Genomic DNA, 16,459 nt, shown 5'->3' with positions numbered 1-16,459 from the left:
TGTAGATCCCTCCACCTCGCCAGCCGGTTTCTTACTGGAATGGGGTGTAAGGGCAGTGCACGTTGAGCAACCTTCCCAGCTGTGGTCTTCACCTAGGTACCCGAGGAAGATCGGGTGCAGGTCCGTCATAGGGCAGGAATCCTGGCAGGCTGGGCTCCTACTGAAACCCGTCGCAGTCGACATGCGCTGGGGAGGGCGGGCGAGGCACCAGCATATGGTGTAAAGTGCCAACCTAAGATTGGGGGAAAAAAGGATTAGATTAGTATAGGGACAGGGTCCCGGGGAAAACTTGATACGGTGGAATTACAGAAGCAAAAAAGCTCAACCACAGCGTTGGTGAAGCAGGTCCACTCCCGTCGATGCGGAAAAGAGGACTGAGGTGTGGCGCCAGTGAGCGGAGTCAAGGTAGCGCATGCTTCCGGGGCCATACCCCAGCACACATCTAAAGATAAAGGGGAATTCATTTTCTCTGGTGAAAAGGTTCTGTTCCTGTCCCTAGCGAGGGACGCCCAATACAGTATGGAGGAAAGGGGACGGGGCGTAGGAGTATGTTTGGAGAAAGTGTGCAAGGATGACCATGTTGCAGCCTGACAAATGTCGTTCAGAGGAATTCACCTGTGCAACGCAGAAGAAGCTGCCACTCATTTGGTGGATTGAGCCTGGAGCCCCTGATGGCACTTCCTTCACAGCTTTCTCATGCCACTTTCTTATGCACAGGACAATCAAGCATGAAACTGTGGTTATTAACTGCATGTCACAATCGTGCCTGTGAAAAGGAGACAAATAAGTTGCTGTCTTGGCGAAATAGAGAAGAACTGCCATATAAAAACGGAGGATGAGGAGGGGGAAAAAACAGGTAGCGCATTCAGTTGGTTAACAAGACATTCTGGCACTACCTTTGGTAAGAACGAGGGTCCAACGGTAACCTTATCTTTTAAAAAGTGGAGGAAAGGAGACTTACACGACAAGGCTTGCATCTCACTCACACGTCTAGTAGACGTGATTGCCACAAAGAATACAGTCTTGAACATAAAGAGCCTAATCTCGACAACCATAACCCAGCAAACCGAAGAACCAAAGAAGAAACTTGCCTGACGCCCGGAAAAAAGTGGGTCAGCCTCTGCCAGCAAAAGAGCCCTATGAAGGACCGGATCTGACAAGTCAACCTGAAAGACCCCGCTCGAGCACGCCCAGTACCGGATTGGAGGCTATAAAAGCCATAACTAAATTAGAACGGAACCAGAAACAGAGCAGAGAACCTGAAAGGCAATCATGGCAGTCGAAACGACATGACTTAAGAAAGCACAGAAGACACTCCCACAAGGAAGACCGCAGACAAACAAAATCTACAGTAAAAAACGACCTAAAACTCGCCGGAACGTCCTTATTCAAACTGGAGCAAATCTCAGCCAAAGACAGTTACAGGGTGCTGAACAGAAGGACAGTTCTAAAAATAACGGCGAAAATCGACAAACTACGACACCTCTCGACCGACGACCTGGTACTGGTGGAACCATATCATAGGGACCAAAGAGCCAAAGCATACCTACATATAAAATCAAAGGCCCTAAAAGACTGGCCCCTCGAATTATCAAAAGATCTTCAGCGCCTGGGCATGAAATTAGAAAAATTGCAGAACGCGAGAAAGGAGCGAGAAGACGGGGAAAGGACAGAATGGAACCCTTTAGCAAAACATGATGGTGAAACAAAATCAATATCCACCACAGAGGAAAACAGAAGACGAGGCGCTTCGCCGGAACGAGAAAAAGTAGAGAGGGGAAAACAGGGCGATTACCCTCCCAAAGGGCCTAGAACGAACTACACACCAATCAACTATTCAAGACGACGAGAGGGAAGTCCAAGGAGCTAGCGCTCAAAGAAAGAACAGGCAGCCTACTCTAAACCAGCTCCAACCACATCGACATCATCAAAATCTCGGAAATGGATCTCCGATACCTTTAGTCGCATGAAGAAGGACTAGCAGTTAACCCATGACGCCGTCACCTTGAAAAATCAGACAACAAACACGGACCAACACTTGAAAGAAACCGTATTACAGATGGCGTCATGGAATACAAGAGGACATCAGCACCTAACCAAACCCGGCAAAATAAATTGGAGCCAATTCGACCTAATCTGTTTTCAAGAAACATGGCTAGCGGATAAACCATCACTCGAGGGATTCACAATCGAAGTCTCTCCAGCCCAGAAGCCCACTTCGGGAAGACCCTCAGCGGGACTACTCACCGCAGTACGATTGGGATCAGGAATCAGTGAGGAGTACGGCATGTTAGCAACCTTGACGAGATGGCACCACCAAGACCAAGAAAAAAATGGGCGGACTAGCTCTGATCTCGCCATAATAAACCTATATTGGAACCCTGACAAAACAACAACGAAAGATTTGTGCGAACAAGTGGCACATACCATCGATGAGATCAGAGTCAACTATGACATCCCGAACATCATCATATGTGGTGACTTGAACGCAAAATGTGGATCCCACCTGGCAGACAAGACGGTTCCCCTGAGACTGAGGAAAAAGGATGAGAGAGGCCAAGCATGGCTGACCTTGATGAAGTCTAGACAACTCCACAACGTCTCAACACTCCAAGATGGCGGCGTTCAAATCCCCACATGGGAAAGAGAGCCTTCATTCGCCAACTTAGACTACATCTTCATCTCAGAAGGTCTAATCCCCTACTTTGAGGAATTCAAAGTACAAAGAACTAGTGAAAGCGATCATAACCTCCTACGCTTATCATGGAGAGAAATGAAAGATCGACTATCCTACCCAATTTGAACTCGACGCCAGCAAACAGCAAAACCGAATCCGCCTCACATCGGGAAACATTAACGCAGTGGAGGCAAAACTAAGCAGGAAACAAGCCATCTCGGGTAATGGCACAGAAGATCCTCGGCCAGAATATGTGTCGCTACTGGTACCTCACAAAGTGAACTTTGGGGGGATAAATCGGCACCAACCCACCTACAGCCACATGTTCAACGTAACACTAGTAGCCAAGTGCAAAGAAGTTAGAAAACTGAAAAGAGTGGCGACCAAAAGCAACATCGAAGAAGCTTGGACAGCCTACCAAAAGGGGAAAGCAATCTACAAAACATGGCCCAAGCAAGAAAGGCTAAACTTATACCAGGACGACGCAGAGGCCATGCTAAAAATTTGGGCCTCAAAGAGCAGCCGTGACTTCTGGTCCCTACAAAAATCATCTAATGGCCAGAATTCCTTCCAGATCCTCAGCGACGTCACAGAACAACAGTGGATCGTACACTTTACGGAACTCTACGCCCTACCATCCCCCGGCACCTCGCCGTTCACGCCACTCCAACTCCCTGGGGGCCAAAACGATTGCTGGACCAACGTGGCAGTTCTGGAAGACATCTTGAGTGCAATCTCACGCCTAAAATTCTCCAGGGCCCCGGGACCAGATGGACTGACCAACATAGACCTGAAACAGCATCCTAAAGCCTGGGCGAGTATGATCAGAGAGTTGTTTGACCAATGTGTAAAATGAAAACAGATCCCGAAAACCTGGACGGAGGCAGTCCTCATACCAATCTACAAAAAGGGGATCAGAACCGACCCGTCCAACTATAGACCAACTGTCTTACTAGACATCATCGGAAAAATATTTGCCTCACTGATACTCAGCCATTTCAAAGAGTGGGCCAAGAAATCACTGGCCCTAGACATTCTCCAGACCGGCTTTCAAAAGGGAGCGGGAACAGCAATAAACCTTCTGATCCTTAACACCATCAAGGCCAAAGTGAAGGGAGGCGCCCCAAACGTCCACATTGCCATGATCGACTTATCACAGGCCTTTGATACATTGGACCGAGACAAACTATGGTCCAAACTAGCAAATTGGGAATGTCCAGGGCCGATTCTCGACCCAATCAAGGCCTTGCACATGAAAACATCACTCCGAGTTCGACTAAGCCAACAGGGAACCCTATCAGACAGGATTTACGCAAAAAGAGGCGTCAAACAAGGCTGCCCGCTGGCACCTGCACTTTTCATAGCTTTTATCGGCGACTTTCAAACAGAAGATCAGGTGCGAGCCTTAGCTCCGAAGCTGGGAGAAGTAAAAATATCAAGACTGTGGTATGCAGATGACTCGATCCTACTGGATCAAACGGCCATTGGCCTCCAAAGACAGATTGCCAACCTATCCACATATATGGAACATAACAACCTAAAGATCAACTCAAAGAAAACCAAAATCATTTCTTTCTGCAAAACCACTAAAGAATCACAGACGACACACTCATGGTATCTGAACAAGTCAAAAATCGAATCAGTGAAGAATTCAAATACCTGGGCGTTGTGATCGATAACACATTGAAAGATAACTCCCTCTTGAACTCTCTGTGGGAAAAAATCCAAAGCCTAATAGCCCAAACTTGTGCTTTAGATAACAAATTTGGAAAATTCTCGTGGTCACCAGTGCTCCAGTTTTACAAATCCAAAGTAATACCAGCACTAACCTACGGAATGGTGGCGAATCTGAACCTACCACCGGAAACCTGGACTAAACTTGAAGGTTACCTATGGAAGTCAGTCGTGGCTTTGCCATAATCTGCACCTATGCCAGCAATACGACGTGACTTAGGCTTACCATCTCTAGCCTCAGTGGTAACCCAAAGTGCTGTACAACTGTACCGGAAAATTCTGTCTCCCAGCTCGCCGCCGATTTTTCGACTCATGGAAACCGAAATCTCCAAGGGAACCTGTAAACCTCTACTAGAATGGGTCAAAAAAATACACGAAAAATGGACGAAGTGGCATGCTCGACTGAAACGCTCCTAAGTAATCCTGGGAGAGTAAAGAGGAAATTGGAAAACCAGGACTGGATCAACACCAGTGAGAGGATCCTGCAGTACAAATCCCTAGAGCACCTTCCTCCTACCCACAAACGTCCGAGGGTCCCTTTAAAATACTGCGAGAGATTCCCAGAGAAGAAGCTGAGGAAAATGTTTATGAGAGTGCGACTAAATTTACTGAACACAAAGGAAATCTTCGCTTCACAAGTTCGTGTCCCTGATTCCCACTGTCGCCTATGTGAAGATACAGTTCAAGCTGAAACGATCTACCATCTTCTTATGTTGTGCCCAGCCTTAGAAGCAGAAAGGCAAAAATACTTGGCACCACTTACATCAGATGAAACTACAATGGACGAAGAAACTCGCTGGTATCGGCTAATCGCAGGAGACTCCCCCAGATGGTCCAGGATGACAGCTAAATTCTTGGACGTTGCTCTCAGAAGGGCCAATACTCCTGTCACAAGTGGCCTACCAGCACGCATGGAGTAGAATTGCTTGCAAGCTCGACAGGGAGTCTGCTCGCCGGACAAAAGTGGTGTCCCAAGTTGGAAGATGGATTTTTGCTTTTTGTAAAAACCAAAGAGGTTAAAACAAATAAATTTAAAAAACATAAAATAAAAAAAAAAGCCTAATCAGACAAGAGTGTGAGGCCATTAGGAAAGACAGCACCCGCTTTAGGTCCTATTGAGGTACCATAAACTGGAATGGCAAAACAAATTCACCAATCCTTTTAGAAACTGGGCAACTAACGGAACTGAAAAGAAAGAGCCTTGCTCCGGTAACCTCTAAAATGAGAGAGGGGCAAAGTAACCTTTCACAGTACTGTTGCGGTAAAATATCTATATGTTATCATAGCCCTTCATAAGGCCCATTCTGAGTAAGCCATGTACAATCCCCTCTACGCACTGCACACACACACTGGGCCAAGCAGATTCTTTCATAATCCAATAACCAGCATCACAGGTCAGTTGTCTGCTTCTCTTTTTCTCTAATATTACCGTATTTGGTATTACAGTTGCTGGTATGTTGTTTTCCATAGAAGCTATACATATTTTAGCTGACCCTACATTGTGAAAGGGTACAAAAGCTGCAAGGCTTATGGATGCCCTGAACCCAGATGTCACAAGCAACTGTTACCATTATGCAAACCGCTCTGGTAGCGCCCACCTGGATTCGCGCCAATGTGATTTCATATTAGTGATCTCTCTATATAAGGTGGCACTGTTATACAATCTGCAGAGATAGCTCTGGCAACTCCCTGTGACTTGTCACGGACGCTCTCTCCAAATCTCAGCGGTCATTTATTTAATAAGAATACAATTGTTTATCTTTCAGCCCTGGCTGATATTTCCTATTATTTTCTAGTCCTTCATGGCCAGATACTTCAATACTATTAGCCTCCACGGTTTCCACAAAGTCCCTGCCTAGCTAGGGATAGCAAAATCTTCAAAACCACAGAAGTTGGACTCGACAATATGTCTGCACCTCTCTGTCTGCTCATTCCTAGGACTTCCTCAACCTGCATGCATAAATGAACCTCACAGAGGGCCAGGGTGCAGCCAACCGCCCCACAAAAACCTCATCCGGAAGATCCTGGATGTCATACCACATTCTCTCCGGGGCCCGAAGATATGGAGAAAAAGCTGTCAGTGTCAGTCTGATGGCCCGCACCTTCAATAAGTTGATAATCCACTGGCCTCACTCTGGGACCAAAGCCTGCTCACCTGCAGTTGTCAGAAGTGAACACCCCAGCCTTTCAGGGAGGCGTCTGACAAACTGGACATCTGGCCAAGGCGTTCAAAACGTCTCCCCTACCATAAGGTTCTCACAACTCGACCACACCAACAGATAAATCGCCACTCTCTCAGAGACACAAATTCATTCTGATATGTCGCCAGAGCACGGACCACTGGCTACGTACTAGCTACTGCAGGCAGTGTATCCACAGTCAGGCTTAAACATTGGCACATGAGTCGATATGGGCCTCATTATAAGTTTGCCGGTCCGGTAACAACAGTACTGGTAAGCTTGCCGGTACCGTTCACAAATGGTGCCGGTGCATCCGATCTCCCCATTCCCATTGAGCCCTACTGGGCTGAAAAGGAAATGGGGACCATTTCTTTTTCGGCGCCCGTGAATGGGCAATTACCGGGTCCGGCGTGGCCTTAATGACCCGGTAATTGCCCATTCGTGGGCACCAGAAAAAAAAATGAAACCGGCAGCAGACGTGCTGGTTTTACCGGCGCGGCTACCTCCGGTCCATAATGAGGCCCGATGCCTCGGATTTCATGTTGCGAATATTTTGCTAGTGAAAATGAGACGTTGATAAAATTCAGGGTTATGCTGTCTGAAGCAAAAACGTTCTTGAACAGGGACTCCAGTGGGAGGTTGTCTGGCTGGCTCTATGAACCCCCACAAACCGGCTTATATTTCTTCGTAAGGTTCTTATAAAATGCTGGAGCACAGCATGTGTGTGGCCACAAGGCAACCAATTGCCACATTTAAAGAGAGGGCAGTTTCCAAATGAGGGCCTTTATCTAAGATATCAGTCAGCTTAAATTGTACTACCGTCTTTGCCAGGACACCGAAGCGTAGGGCAGCCATAACATTTCATCACATTCATAATTTGCACATTGGCGTGCATAAATGGAGACACCTGCTGCAACTCACGCTCTGGGGATGTGTTGAGGTCACTGGAGTCGTAAATCCCCAATGCCAAGTCCATAGGTTCTGTCCGGTTCATGGGAAATTCTGCCCGACAACGGTTTGAGGCCAAAGGGAACATGGTACCCTTCTACGTCGAACATTGCCCTGATGGATTGGAAAAACAGTTCTTGAATCTAGGTCACATTCCATCTGTGTCAGATCTCTCAGGTAGTGGACTGTCTATAGCTGCGGTCGGGGAAGACAACAGCACCAAGCTACGTATCCAAAGCAGGCTTTCAGGGGAACGAGCTCAAGTGCCTGAAGCCCAACTTCTAGTCATTATTTACTGACCAAATCAAGACCACTGATGACATTGAAAGTCCAAAGCCGTACCAGTCGTAAAATTGACAATAGTAGCCAACATTGGGTCCTTCACTCCTTCCACTCCTCCCTGGATGCACCCACATAAAGGACTTACTGCGCCCATCAGCTGATGAATCACTTGTCCCTCCAAGATCTTTGCTTTCTCTTTTTCTTCCCACGAGAAGAGGGATGGCGAGACTCAGTGTGTGAATGATATACTTTCTTTGCCTTCTTATGCCATATGGCCTACATCGCTCCCCCCCTTTTTCCAGCGTTTGTTCTTCTGTCCCGGCCTCCAATGACCTAGGGAGAGAACGGGCAGGTGACTATGACAGAGGGACTAGCGCCAACTTGGAAGCCTGTTCCCCCTCAAGGCCTTCTTCGACTAACACGAGTCACACTGCTCCACATCATGATCACTCCACAGACAACACAGAGATATTGTATTCATAGGTGATGGACATTTTGTAGCGTCAGGTTCTGCAGCACTTAAATCCTGACGGCTTGGGACCAGGCATAACAGCGCAGCAAATTTTTAAAGAAAATGTTACCAAGAAACGGCATGCTGAGTGTGTCAGAAAAAGGAACCGAGGAAGAGGGGTGTAGCGTGTACTGTACATGCACTGTCCAAGTCATGTCCACAATCGAAGAGTGCGAGGGCCGGAGGTGGTATTCAGCATAACTTGTGCTGGAAGTTTCAATCTAGATGATATTTGGAAGGATGTTGAAATTAAGATTCTTGGAATACATTCCCATTAACCCAACTGATCACAAAGATCAAATTTGCAGCTCCTATATAGTCCTTCGAACCAAATTAAAAAGGTATTAACAAAAGGAATCAGCATCAAAAATTGTAATTAACACCAACGTTCTTACCAGTTTTCTTGCCCACAGGGGAAGTCTACCATTGGTCAAAAGAAATGTTGGATCTAAAGAAAACCAAACAGCAGATTAATATACATTTTTGCCTTCGATGCATTTTTTTCCTCAAGCAGCTTTGCCTTCTAAACAATGACTGGTCTACATGCAACTTGCAAATATGATACTTTATCAGAACTTTAAAAGTGACTCTTGAGAGTAGTTGATCTCTTCTTGATAGGGTCTATGTGAAGAATTGACAGCTGCTCTGCAGGAGTACAACGATGAGTAGAGGCTGAAGTGCCTACCAAGCCCCCACACATCTACAAACCAAGAGCCAACCCAATCATAAAGGTAAAACAGGCTCAGTTAGGAGATATACCTACTTTGCCTTCTTTGTTAAAGTGGGGTAAGGAAACGTTATACTCTCAAGAACGCTGCTAATTGGAAACAGCAGCAAACCAAACAACGTATAACAGTCTAAAATAACAGAAGGTCCAATCAAGGCTCTTAAAAAATATATATACTTTAATTAAACACAACATATTTGAATAGGGAAAACAAAAAAACACTCCCCTGATGAAAGAACAAGGAATATGCAAGATGCAGTACGCTGGGTAATTAGGCTGGGGTGAAGGGCAATAAAATCCAGTGTATTCAAAAGGATATGCTCTTGAGTTACAACCAGGGATTGGGACAAGAGGTGGGCGAGCCTGGCGAGGCCAGTCCGGTCTCCAACGGGAGCTCCAGCTAAAAAAATTCCCATATATGAAAAAATTAAAAGCGCCCCTGATGCGGGCTAGCCAGGGGTGTGTTTAATTTTTTTCCTTTTTCTGGGGGAGTCAGGGATTTCATGGGCTCGGCCTGTGGTAGGCTCCTAGAGCCAGGCCTGATCCCCAGGCCCGGCCCTACCCATGAAATCCCTGGCTCCCCCAGCTCTACCTAGCTAGCCTAAAGTAGACATGGGGCAGTTATAAGGCAATAATACCTTTGCAGTGATTTAGCAGTTCGACAACGGCAAACCAGGTTTTTGAGGGTATCCAGGCATTGTTTCGAAAACATAGTTTTGCATGCCAAAAGTTTCAAAAAAAGTGCATCGAAAAAATGATTTTTTTTGGAGGTAATTTATTTTTAACTAAAATGTTTGCTAAGGGGTCAAAAACAGGGGTTGGGGGGCCCCCATTAATTTTTTTTTTTAATGCATTTTTTCGATGCATTTTTATTAAAAACTTTGCCATTCGAAACTATGGCATTCGAAACTATCACTAGGGCCCTTTTTCAGCACGGTTTCGTGGTTCGATACACTTTGAAATGCAGCAGTCGTGACCGTCCAGTGGCAATCAGATGTCAAGGAAGGTCAAACTGAAGAAGGCTGCAGTTCTAAGGAGGCACAAGCGATGTGAATCAGGCATGTCGCCCAGTATGGTTCAATGGTGACGATTCAAAGGACGACGGGCTGATGACAGGATGCGCACGCAAGCTAGTCTGATGTGGGGTTTGAAGGGAGAGGTTTGGCCATGAAAAGATGAGTGGTTCATACAGCAGTTGGAAGGATGCACATGCAGCGGTGCTTCTTGGTTCGAGCCAGGGCAGCGTTGCGCTTCAGCAGGTACGGTGTAGCGGCAAACTAGTTTGAATGGGCAGAACTGCAGTTCGAAAGTCGGTGAGTGCCAAAGGCAGCGCTGGAGGTTCATGTAGGTTTGGACTGGGGAGAATGCGCTCAAATCACAGCTCGAATCGGTTTTGACGGCGAAATTACACAAATCCTGGCTGTGTTGGCTCTCAAGAGCTGAGATTCCCACTCCAGGGTCTGAAGGAAAAGCGCATTCCTTTTCTTGGGCTCCCAAACACGGGGGAGGCTGGCACACACTTGCAGGGGTCCTTCGGCAGTGTGAGATCCTGGGAAAGGGTGTGGCTAGCAGAGATGCAGGTCTTGTTCCCGCAGCAATTCACCACCAATGGTCCCTGGGGATTAGGGGACAGACCTTGCCTCTTACTTGGAACAATTGCCTTCACCTCACAAATGGAGCAAAAGGACTGCTCTCCCAACAGGGTCCAAAGAAATCATCTTCAAAATTTGAAGTTCAGAGATGATTCAAAGGAGGAGTGGAAGAACCCTTCCTTTAAAGGAAACAGTGTACAGGTGATTGGTCAAAAGCGAGCGTGCTTTAAGGGTCCAATCCCTGTCCTTGGAACAAGTAGAGTTTGTCTTCTGAAATCCCACCCAAAGTGCTTTGTGCAACAGGAAGTAGAGGGGAGAGGAAGGAAAGAGAGGAGAGAGATGGTGGAACCTTTCTCCAGCTGTCAGGAGTTCCCTATGCAAATCCCGCCAGTCCCTTTCTCAATAGAAAAAGTCCCTTTTGGTATACAGCTGTTTCTCTGGAAAGGGTGTGACCTGCCCTCACAATGAACAAAGCGGCAACCCCCCAGGGCTACGGTTGTGCTCGAAGCAGCTAGAAGAGATTGTCTGGAGGGAATACACATAAACCTTGCACAGATGTAGTGGCATGCAGGGCTGACACAGGCAATATCAAATTGATGAGGCTTGGATATTTATGAGAGATGTTAGCCACCATACCCCAATCTTGGGTATGGCTTATATTTAGTCTACCATGCTACCAGGAAAGCATTATGCAAGTTGTGTAGTTCTGGAACAGAGAGGCATATCTTAAATGCAGCCCCTGTACTGCAGAGAAGTGGCTGTCACTAAAGCAGTCAAGAGGGCACCTCTAACCCCTCCCCCTGCGCTCTGTGCCACTGGAGAGCAGGCACTGCCGATCAGGGCACTCATTCAGCAGGGTAGAGGTGCACACTATGCTTTTGGCATGATTCTTATGAAAGGGAAATCTGATTAGCAAATTTCCCTTCCTAAAATGGAATTACCCGCATAGTTTTATTAGCTAACACACATCAAAAAAGCCAGGGCTTCGACACCCTTGCCAGATGGCAATTCTTCACAGTCTATGAGGACAGAATGAACTTAAGGCAAAGGTAAAGACTATCAGTGATTCAGGAGGTATCACAATTCAACAGGTTCCACTTCAGACCAGTGCTATTTAGCAACAAGGTTAAAGAAAATGTGATGCACTTCTAAGCAAACTAAAAATCAGCCCGCTAAAGTATTTACAGATGAGTGGTTTGCAAAGTCAAAATAACTTGGGTGAGTGACTTAGTAAAAAACAAATTGTAAGCTATAAATCATAAGAACAAATAAACACACAAATTGAGACCAAATCCAAAATCAAACAAATTAACGGAGGGAGGTTTGCCGGAAGACACGAACGCGGCCAACAGGGTCGTATGGTGACCGCACCGATTTGAAGTGGATTGCTAGTGGCTCCCAGGTCTCACAGACAGCAAACACCTTGTTGCAGCGGGAAGCCACCCAAAGAAGCGAACATACACATATTTACATATCTAGAAGAGCTCCCGGTTCAAGAGGGGGAGCAGTGAAGCATTAGCCAAAGCAAACGCATCTGGACTTAGAACAGAAAGCAGTAACTGGTAGTGTTGGGCTGGGGAGTAAACCCAACCTGCCAGTAAGAGTTGGGGTCACCAACAGGCTCACACAAGACAGAAAATCCTGGCAAACAACGGACAAGAAAGAAACAAAGGGTAAGAAGGAATTACCCTTAATAAACAAAATATCCAAAATAATTACGAGTTGTCTTCCTCGTCACATTACTTGCTTCAGAGGAGTCAAGGGAAGCGACTGAAAGAAGAGAAAAACAAGGTCTGGGAAGTAAAAGCCCAAATTAAATCAAGGAATACAAGTAATTCTCGTGGGAACAACACCGAGTTAGAACTTTATTTCTTTATGGGTCTTTGTTTGATACCTTTTTCGCTGGAACTGTGTCGAAAGCTGCGAGTGACAAGCTGAGAAACAATTCCCTTTTCACCTTTTGTTGAGTCTAGAGTGTGAGGATCAGGTTAGGTTTTGGACACTGGACAGAAAACCTTATTTTTGGACATTCTGACAGTTTGTTTTGTTGAGGCAGGGAAACCCCTCATAAATTTAGCGAGGGATGGGAGTTTCCCCAGCCCCCTGGTTTTACTTTTAATAAAAGTGTCTAGCAGCCAATTCACCACTCCTGTGTCTGTCTCCTGTCTCTGCATTTTCACAGTACTTACTGTGAGGGGTCAGGAATGTGAGGCGGAAAACTTTGTGAACGTTTTTCAAAAGATGGCATTTTATTAAACTCAAAAGGGGTTTGATAAACGCCTCACTATCCCTACCCTGACGTGGATTTCCCTGCCTAAAATAAACTAAAGGAAACACTAACAAATGTATTCTGTCCATCACACTTATTCTGTCCATCAAACTTGTACATATAACAAACTCAATAAGGTAACATATGGCAATTTAGATAAAACAAAATTAGCAGTCATATTCAAGACCAGGTAACTATTTCTCCTTGTAACCCGTGTGAAACTCCCTTCGCCAGATTCAATCAGGATTTCAACTGACAGTTCAAAAGAATAAGGAAATCCTGCCTTGCAACAAAGTTCCAATGTAGTTCCAATAAGTGTCTGAAGTGAATTTATCCAACAGTTCAAAATGTTCAACAATTCTTTGGTCTCTCCACTTGAAGCAGAGTTCTTCAGAGAATGGACGTTTTCACAGTTCACCAAGATCAGCAAAAAGGCTTGCATCAGGACAATTCTGTAATAGTTCACAAAATACTTGCACCAGCAATGTTGATTTGTCAGGATGTTTCCACAACAATTCACAATGTGCTTTTGTGGACTTGGTCACTTCAACACTTTTAATCACACCACAGTACTCTTGAATGACTTCTGCCTGATCCACTCACCTGCCAGGTCTATAGTACAAGGTCGCTTGTCCTGGTGTACTCCCCTGCCAGAACTTGCAAAATTACTACTTCTCTGGGTTTGTGGGTAATAAATTCTGGGGCGATTTGTGCAAGTCAGACATCTGTGGATTCCCACGGGTGTCTTCTTTTCTGAAATGCATGGGGTTCCCTGTGTTCCTTGGTGGCTCAGACACCCATGGCCCAAATCTGTAGCTTGTCTCCCCAAACCTGTTGGGTGTAACCAGTGGTTTAGCCTTTTACCTTTGCACCCAGGTAGGTGCACCCACACATACCTGGGGTATACAGAATTTGGTGTCCAGTCATTTGGCCGACTACAAACTGGTCGACTGCAATTTGGTCGACGTCATTTGGTCGAAAACCAAATGGTCGAATTTTTTTTTTTTATTTATATATGTGTTTTGTGGGTTTTCGTGTTAAAAAAAAAAAAAGAAAGAAAAAAAAGGGGGTTGGGGGGGGACCCCCCCCAAAAAAAAAAAAAAGGGGTAAAAAAAAAAAATCCGACCATTTGGTTTTCGACCAATTTGATTCGACCAGTTGTCCAGTCGACCAATTGTTTTCGACCAAATGACTGGCAACCACAGAATTTCCCTTGGGGGAGGGAAGGGGACCCTGCTGGGGCTCCCTGGAGCTGCCGCTGTGCTTGGGAAAGGTACACCCACATGGTAAACGGATGTGGAAGACCGGGAAAATCACCTCCAACCATTCTGGATTTCTGGCTGGGCTGCGATACAGCTTTTCCCTTCGGGGAGGTATTGGCACACTGCCGGGAATCCCTGCTGGGGAAAAGCTGTAACACAGGCCAGCAAGAACTCCAGGGTGGTAGGGGGTCAAATCCCTGGCCTTGGACAGCTGATCCCCTGTGTGGGTTGAACGTCCCCAAGCCCAGCGGTGGTTCTCGGGATGCCCGGGACATTCCACGTCCTTTCCCGAAGGGAGAAGCTGTAACGCAGGCCAGCCACAATACCAGGATGGTTGGGGATCACGTACCTGGCCTTGGGCACCAGTCTCCCATGTGGGTTGGCCATCCCCAAGTGCAGCGGCAGTTCCTGGGAGCCTCGGCTGGGTCCCCTTCATTTCAAACAGGGGAGAAGCTGTAGCTCCGTCCAGCCAGAAATCCAGAACGGTTGGAGGTGATTTTCCCGGTCTTGCACATCCGTTTACCATGTGGGTGTACCTTTCCCAAGCACAGCGGCAGCTCCAGGGAGCCCCAGCAGGGTCCCCTTCCCTCCCCCAAGGGAAATTCTGTATCGCAGCCCAGCCGTGCTCCAGGATGGTCGAAGTTGATGTCCCTGGACTTGGGCGGCTGTCTCCCATGTGGGGTGACCATCCCCAAGTGCAGTGTCAGTCCCAGGGAGCCTCAGCAGGGTCCCCGTCCTTTCCCAGAGAGGTGAAGTTGTAACACAACCCAGCCAGAGCTCCAGGGTGGTAGGGGGTAATTTTCCTGGCCTTGGACGGCTGACTCCCATGTGGGTTGACCATCCCCAAGTGCAGCGGCAGTCCAAGGGAGTCCAGGCAGGATCCACATTCCTCCCCGGAGGGGACTTCTGTAACGTAGCAGAGGAGGAGGAGCAGCCTGGGCTTGCAGACAGTCAACCCACATGGGAGACATCCGCTCCCAGGGAAACAACAATGTTCTGCTGGCATGGGGGCAATTTGTGGCCTGCCCCTGCAATTGTGTCCCAGCCCACCAAATAATTCCCCAGATGGCCCACTCCCGCCCACACCACCAACAATCCAGCCCCAGTCTAACCCACCCCAGTGACAGTGGGCCCTACTGTCAGTCTAGAAAAATAGATACCTCTCATGATCAATGGCAATGTATCAAGTTGGCCGAAAACCAACCGTCTCATGTACTAAACGTCAGAAATACGGGCTCATAAGTTTAACCAATGTGTGGCCATTTCAATGTAGCAAGAATCGCCATTTTGTTCTCTAACGTTTGCTCATTGCTTTTTGTTCTAAACTGCTTAGCCGAAAGCTTATTCTGCTTCACTGTTATATTGTTGTTCAACGTGAAAGAGCAAGGCAGCGAGGCCGGGAGTTATTGGTTGAAACATAACGTAGGCAGCCACAGAGAGGAATGCCCAATCCCGTCCCGCATATAGCCTTGGAGGAGATACACGGCATTTAATAATTTCACTGATGCCAGCTAGTCTCGTTAATATGGTAGAAATGCTAGAAAGGAACAGTTAAAGGCTTGAATTATGCTTTTCTTACGGCCCCCCTTTCCTAAGCCCAGTAGAGCATACTGACTCCCAGGACACGAATAGCAAATAGGAGATAGCAAGGCCTGGAATGCGACTCTTCCCCCGTATGCAGCTTGCTCGCAAGAACAGAGGCACTGCGTTCTATTCAACAAAGAAATAGGTCTCTAGACTCGCAATGTTGCATATTGTTGCTAAAATAGATGTTCAAAGGTGTCATATTGGTCGAAATTGTCAATCACCAAACCCAGTTCAAAGAAACTATACAATGGGCAGTGTTAAACATGTCATGACTGATTGTAAGATGTCCATTTTGTATATATGTAACTGATGTACGCTATTTGCTCTCTTGTGTCCCTCGAGGTCTGGAGACACAAGTCACGGGGGGTGAGACCGAGTTGGCCAACTGAGACTATTAGCTTTACAATAAACCCTAGCTTTTGGGAATACAACCTCGTGTCTGGCATATCAGTTTGTGTGTGGTGATTTGCCTTGTTTCCGCAACGCGAGGGTCTCCTAGGGGCCCCTTCACTACCTGTAGAATAATAAAAAACAGTACTCGCATAACGTTGCAGCTGGTCACGTAGAAAAAGCTGTAAACGAAACAAAAAACATTTGTTACCTACGGTCACCCCAACAAACATAAATCACTACTCTCCTATCACGGCCCCCCTTTCAAGCCATCTCTGGTGGTCTACTATACCTCACCCA

At 46.7% G+C, this 16,459-nt stretch overlaps 1 protein-coding gene across 1 annotated transcript in view; it reads right to left on the bottom strand.

The window, feature by feature from the left end:
• The window catches only part of WDR62 (WD repeat domain 62), a 2,486,568-nt gene that overhangs the window by 948,400 nt on the left and 1,521,709 nt on the right, over nucleotides 1–16,459 (bottom strand). Inside the window, exon 21 of the mRNA XM_069644563.1 lies at nucleotides 8,728–8,780. Coding sequence (XP_069500664.1) covers nucleotides 8,728–8,780 — 53 coding nt within the window. The remainder of the gene's footprint in view (nucleotides 1–8,727; nucleotides 8,781–16,459) is intronic.

Source organism: Ambystoma mexicanum, chromosome 2p (assembly GCF_040938575.1).
Source record: "Ambystoma mexicanum isolate Mex_15411 chromosome 2p, UKY_AmexF1_1, whole genome shotgun sequence".
Lineage (NCBI taxonomy): Eukaryota > Metazoa > Chordata > Amphibia > Caudata > Ambystomatidae > Ambystoma > Ambystoma mexicanum.
This window is presented reverse-complemented; position numbering and strand designations above follow the sequence as displayed.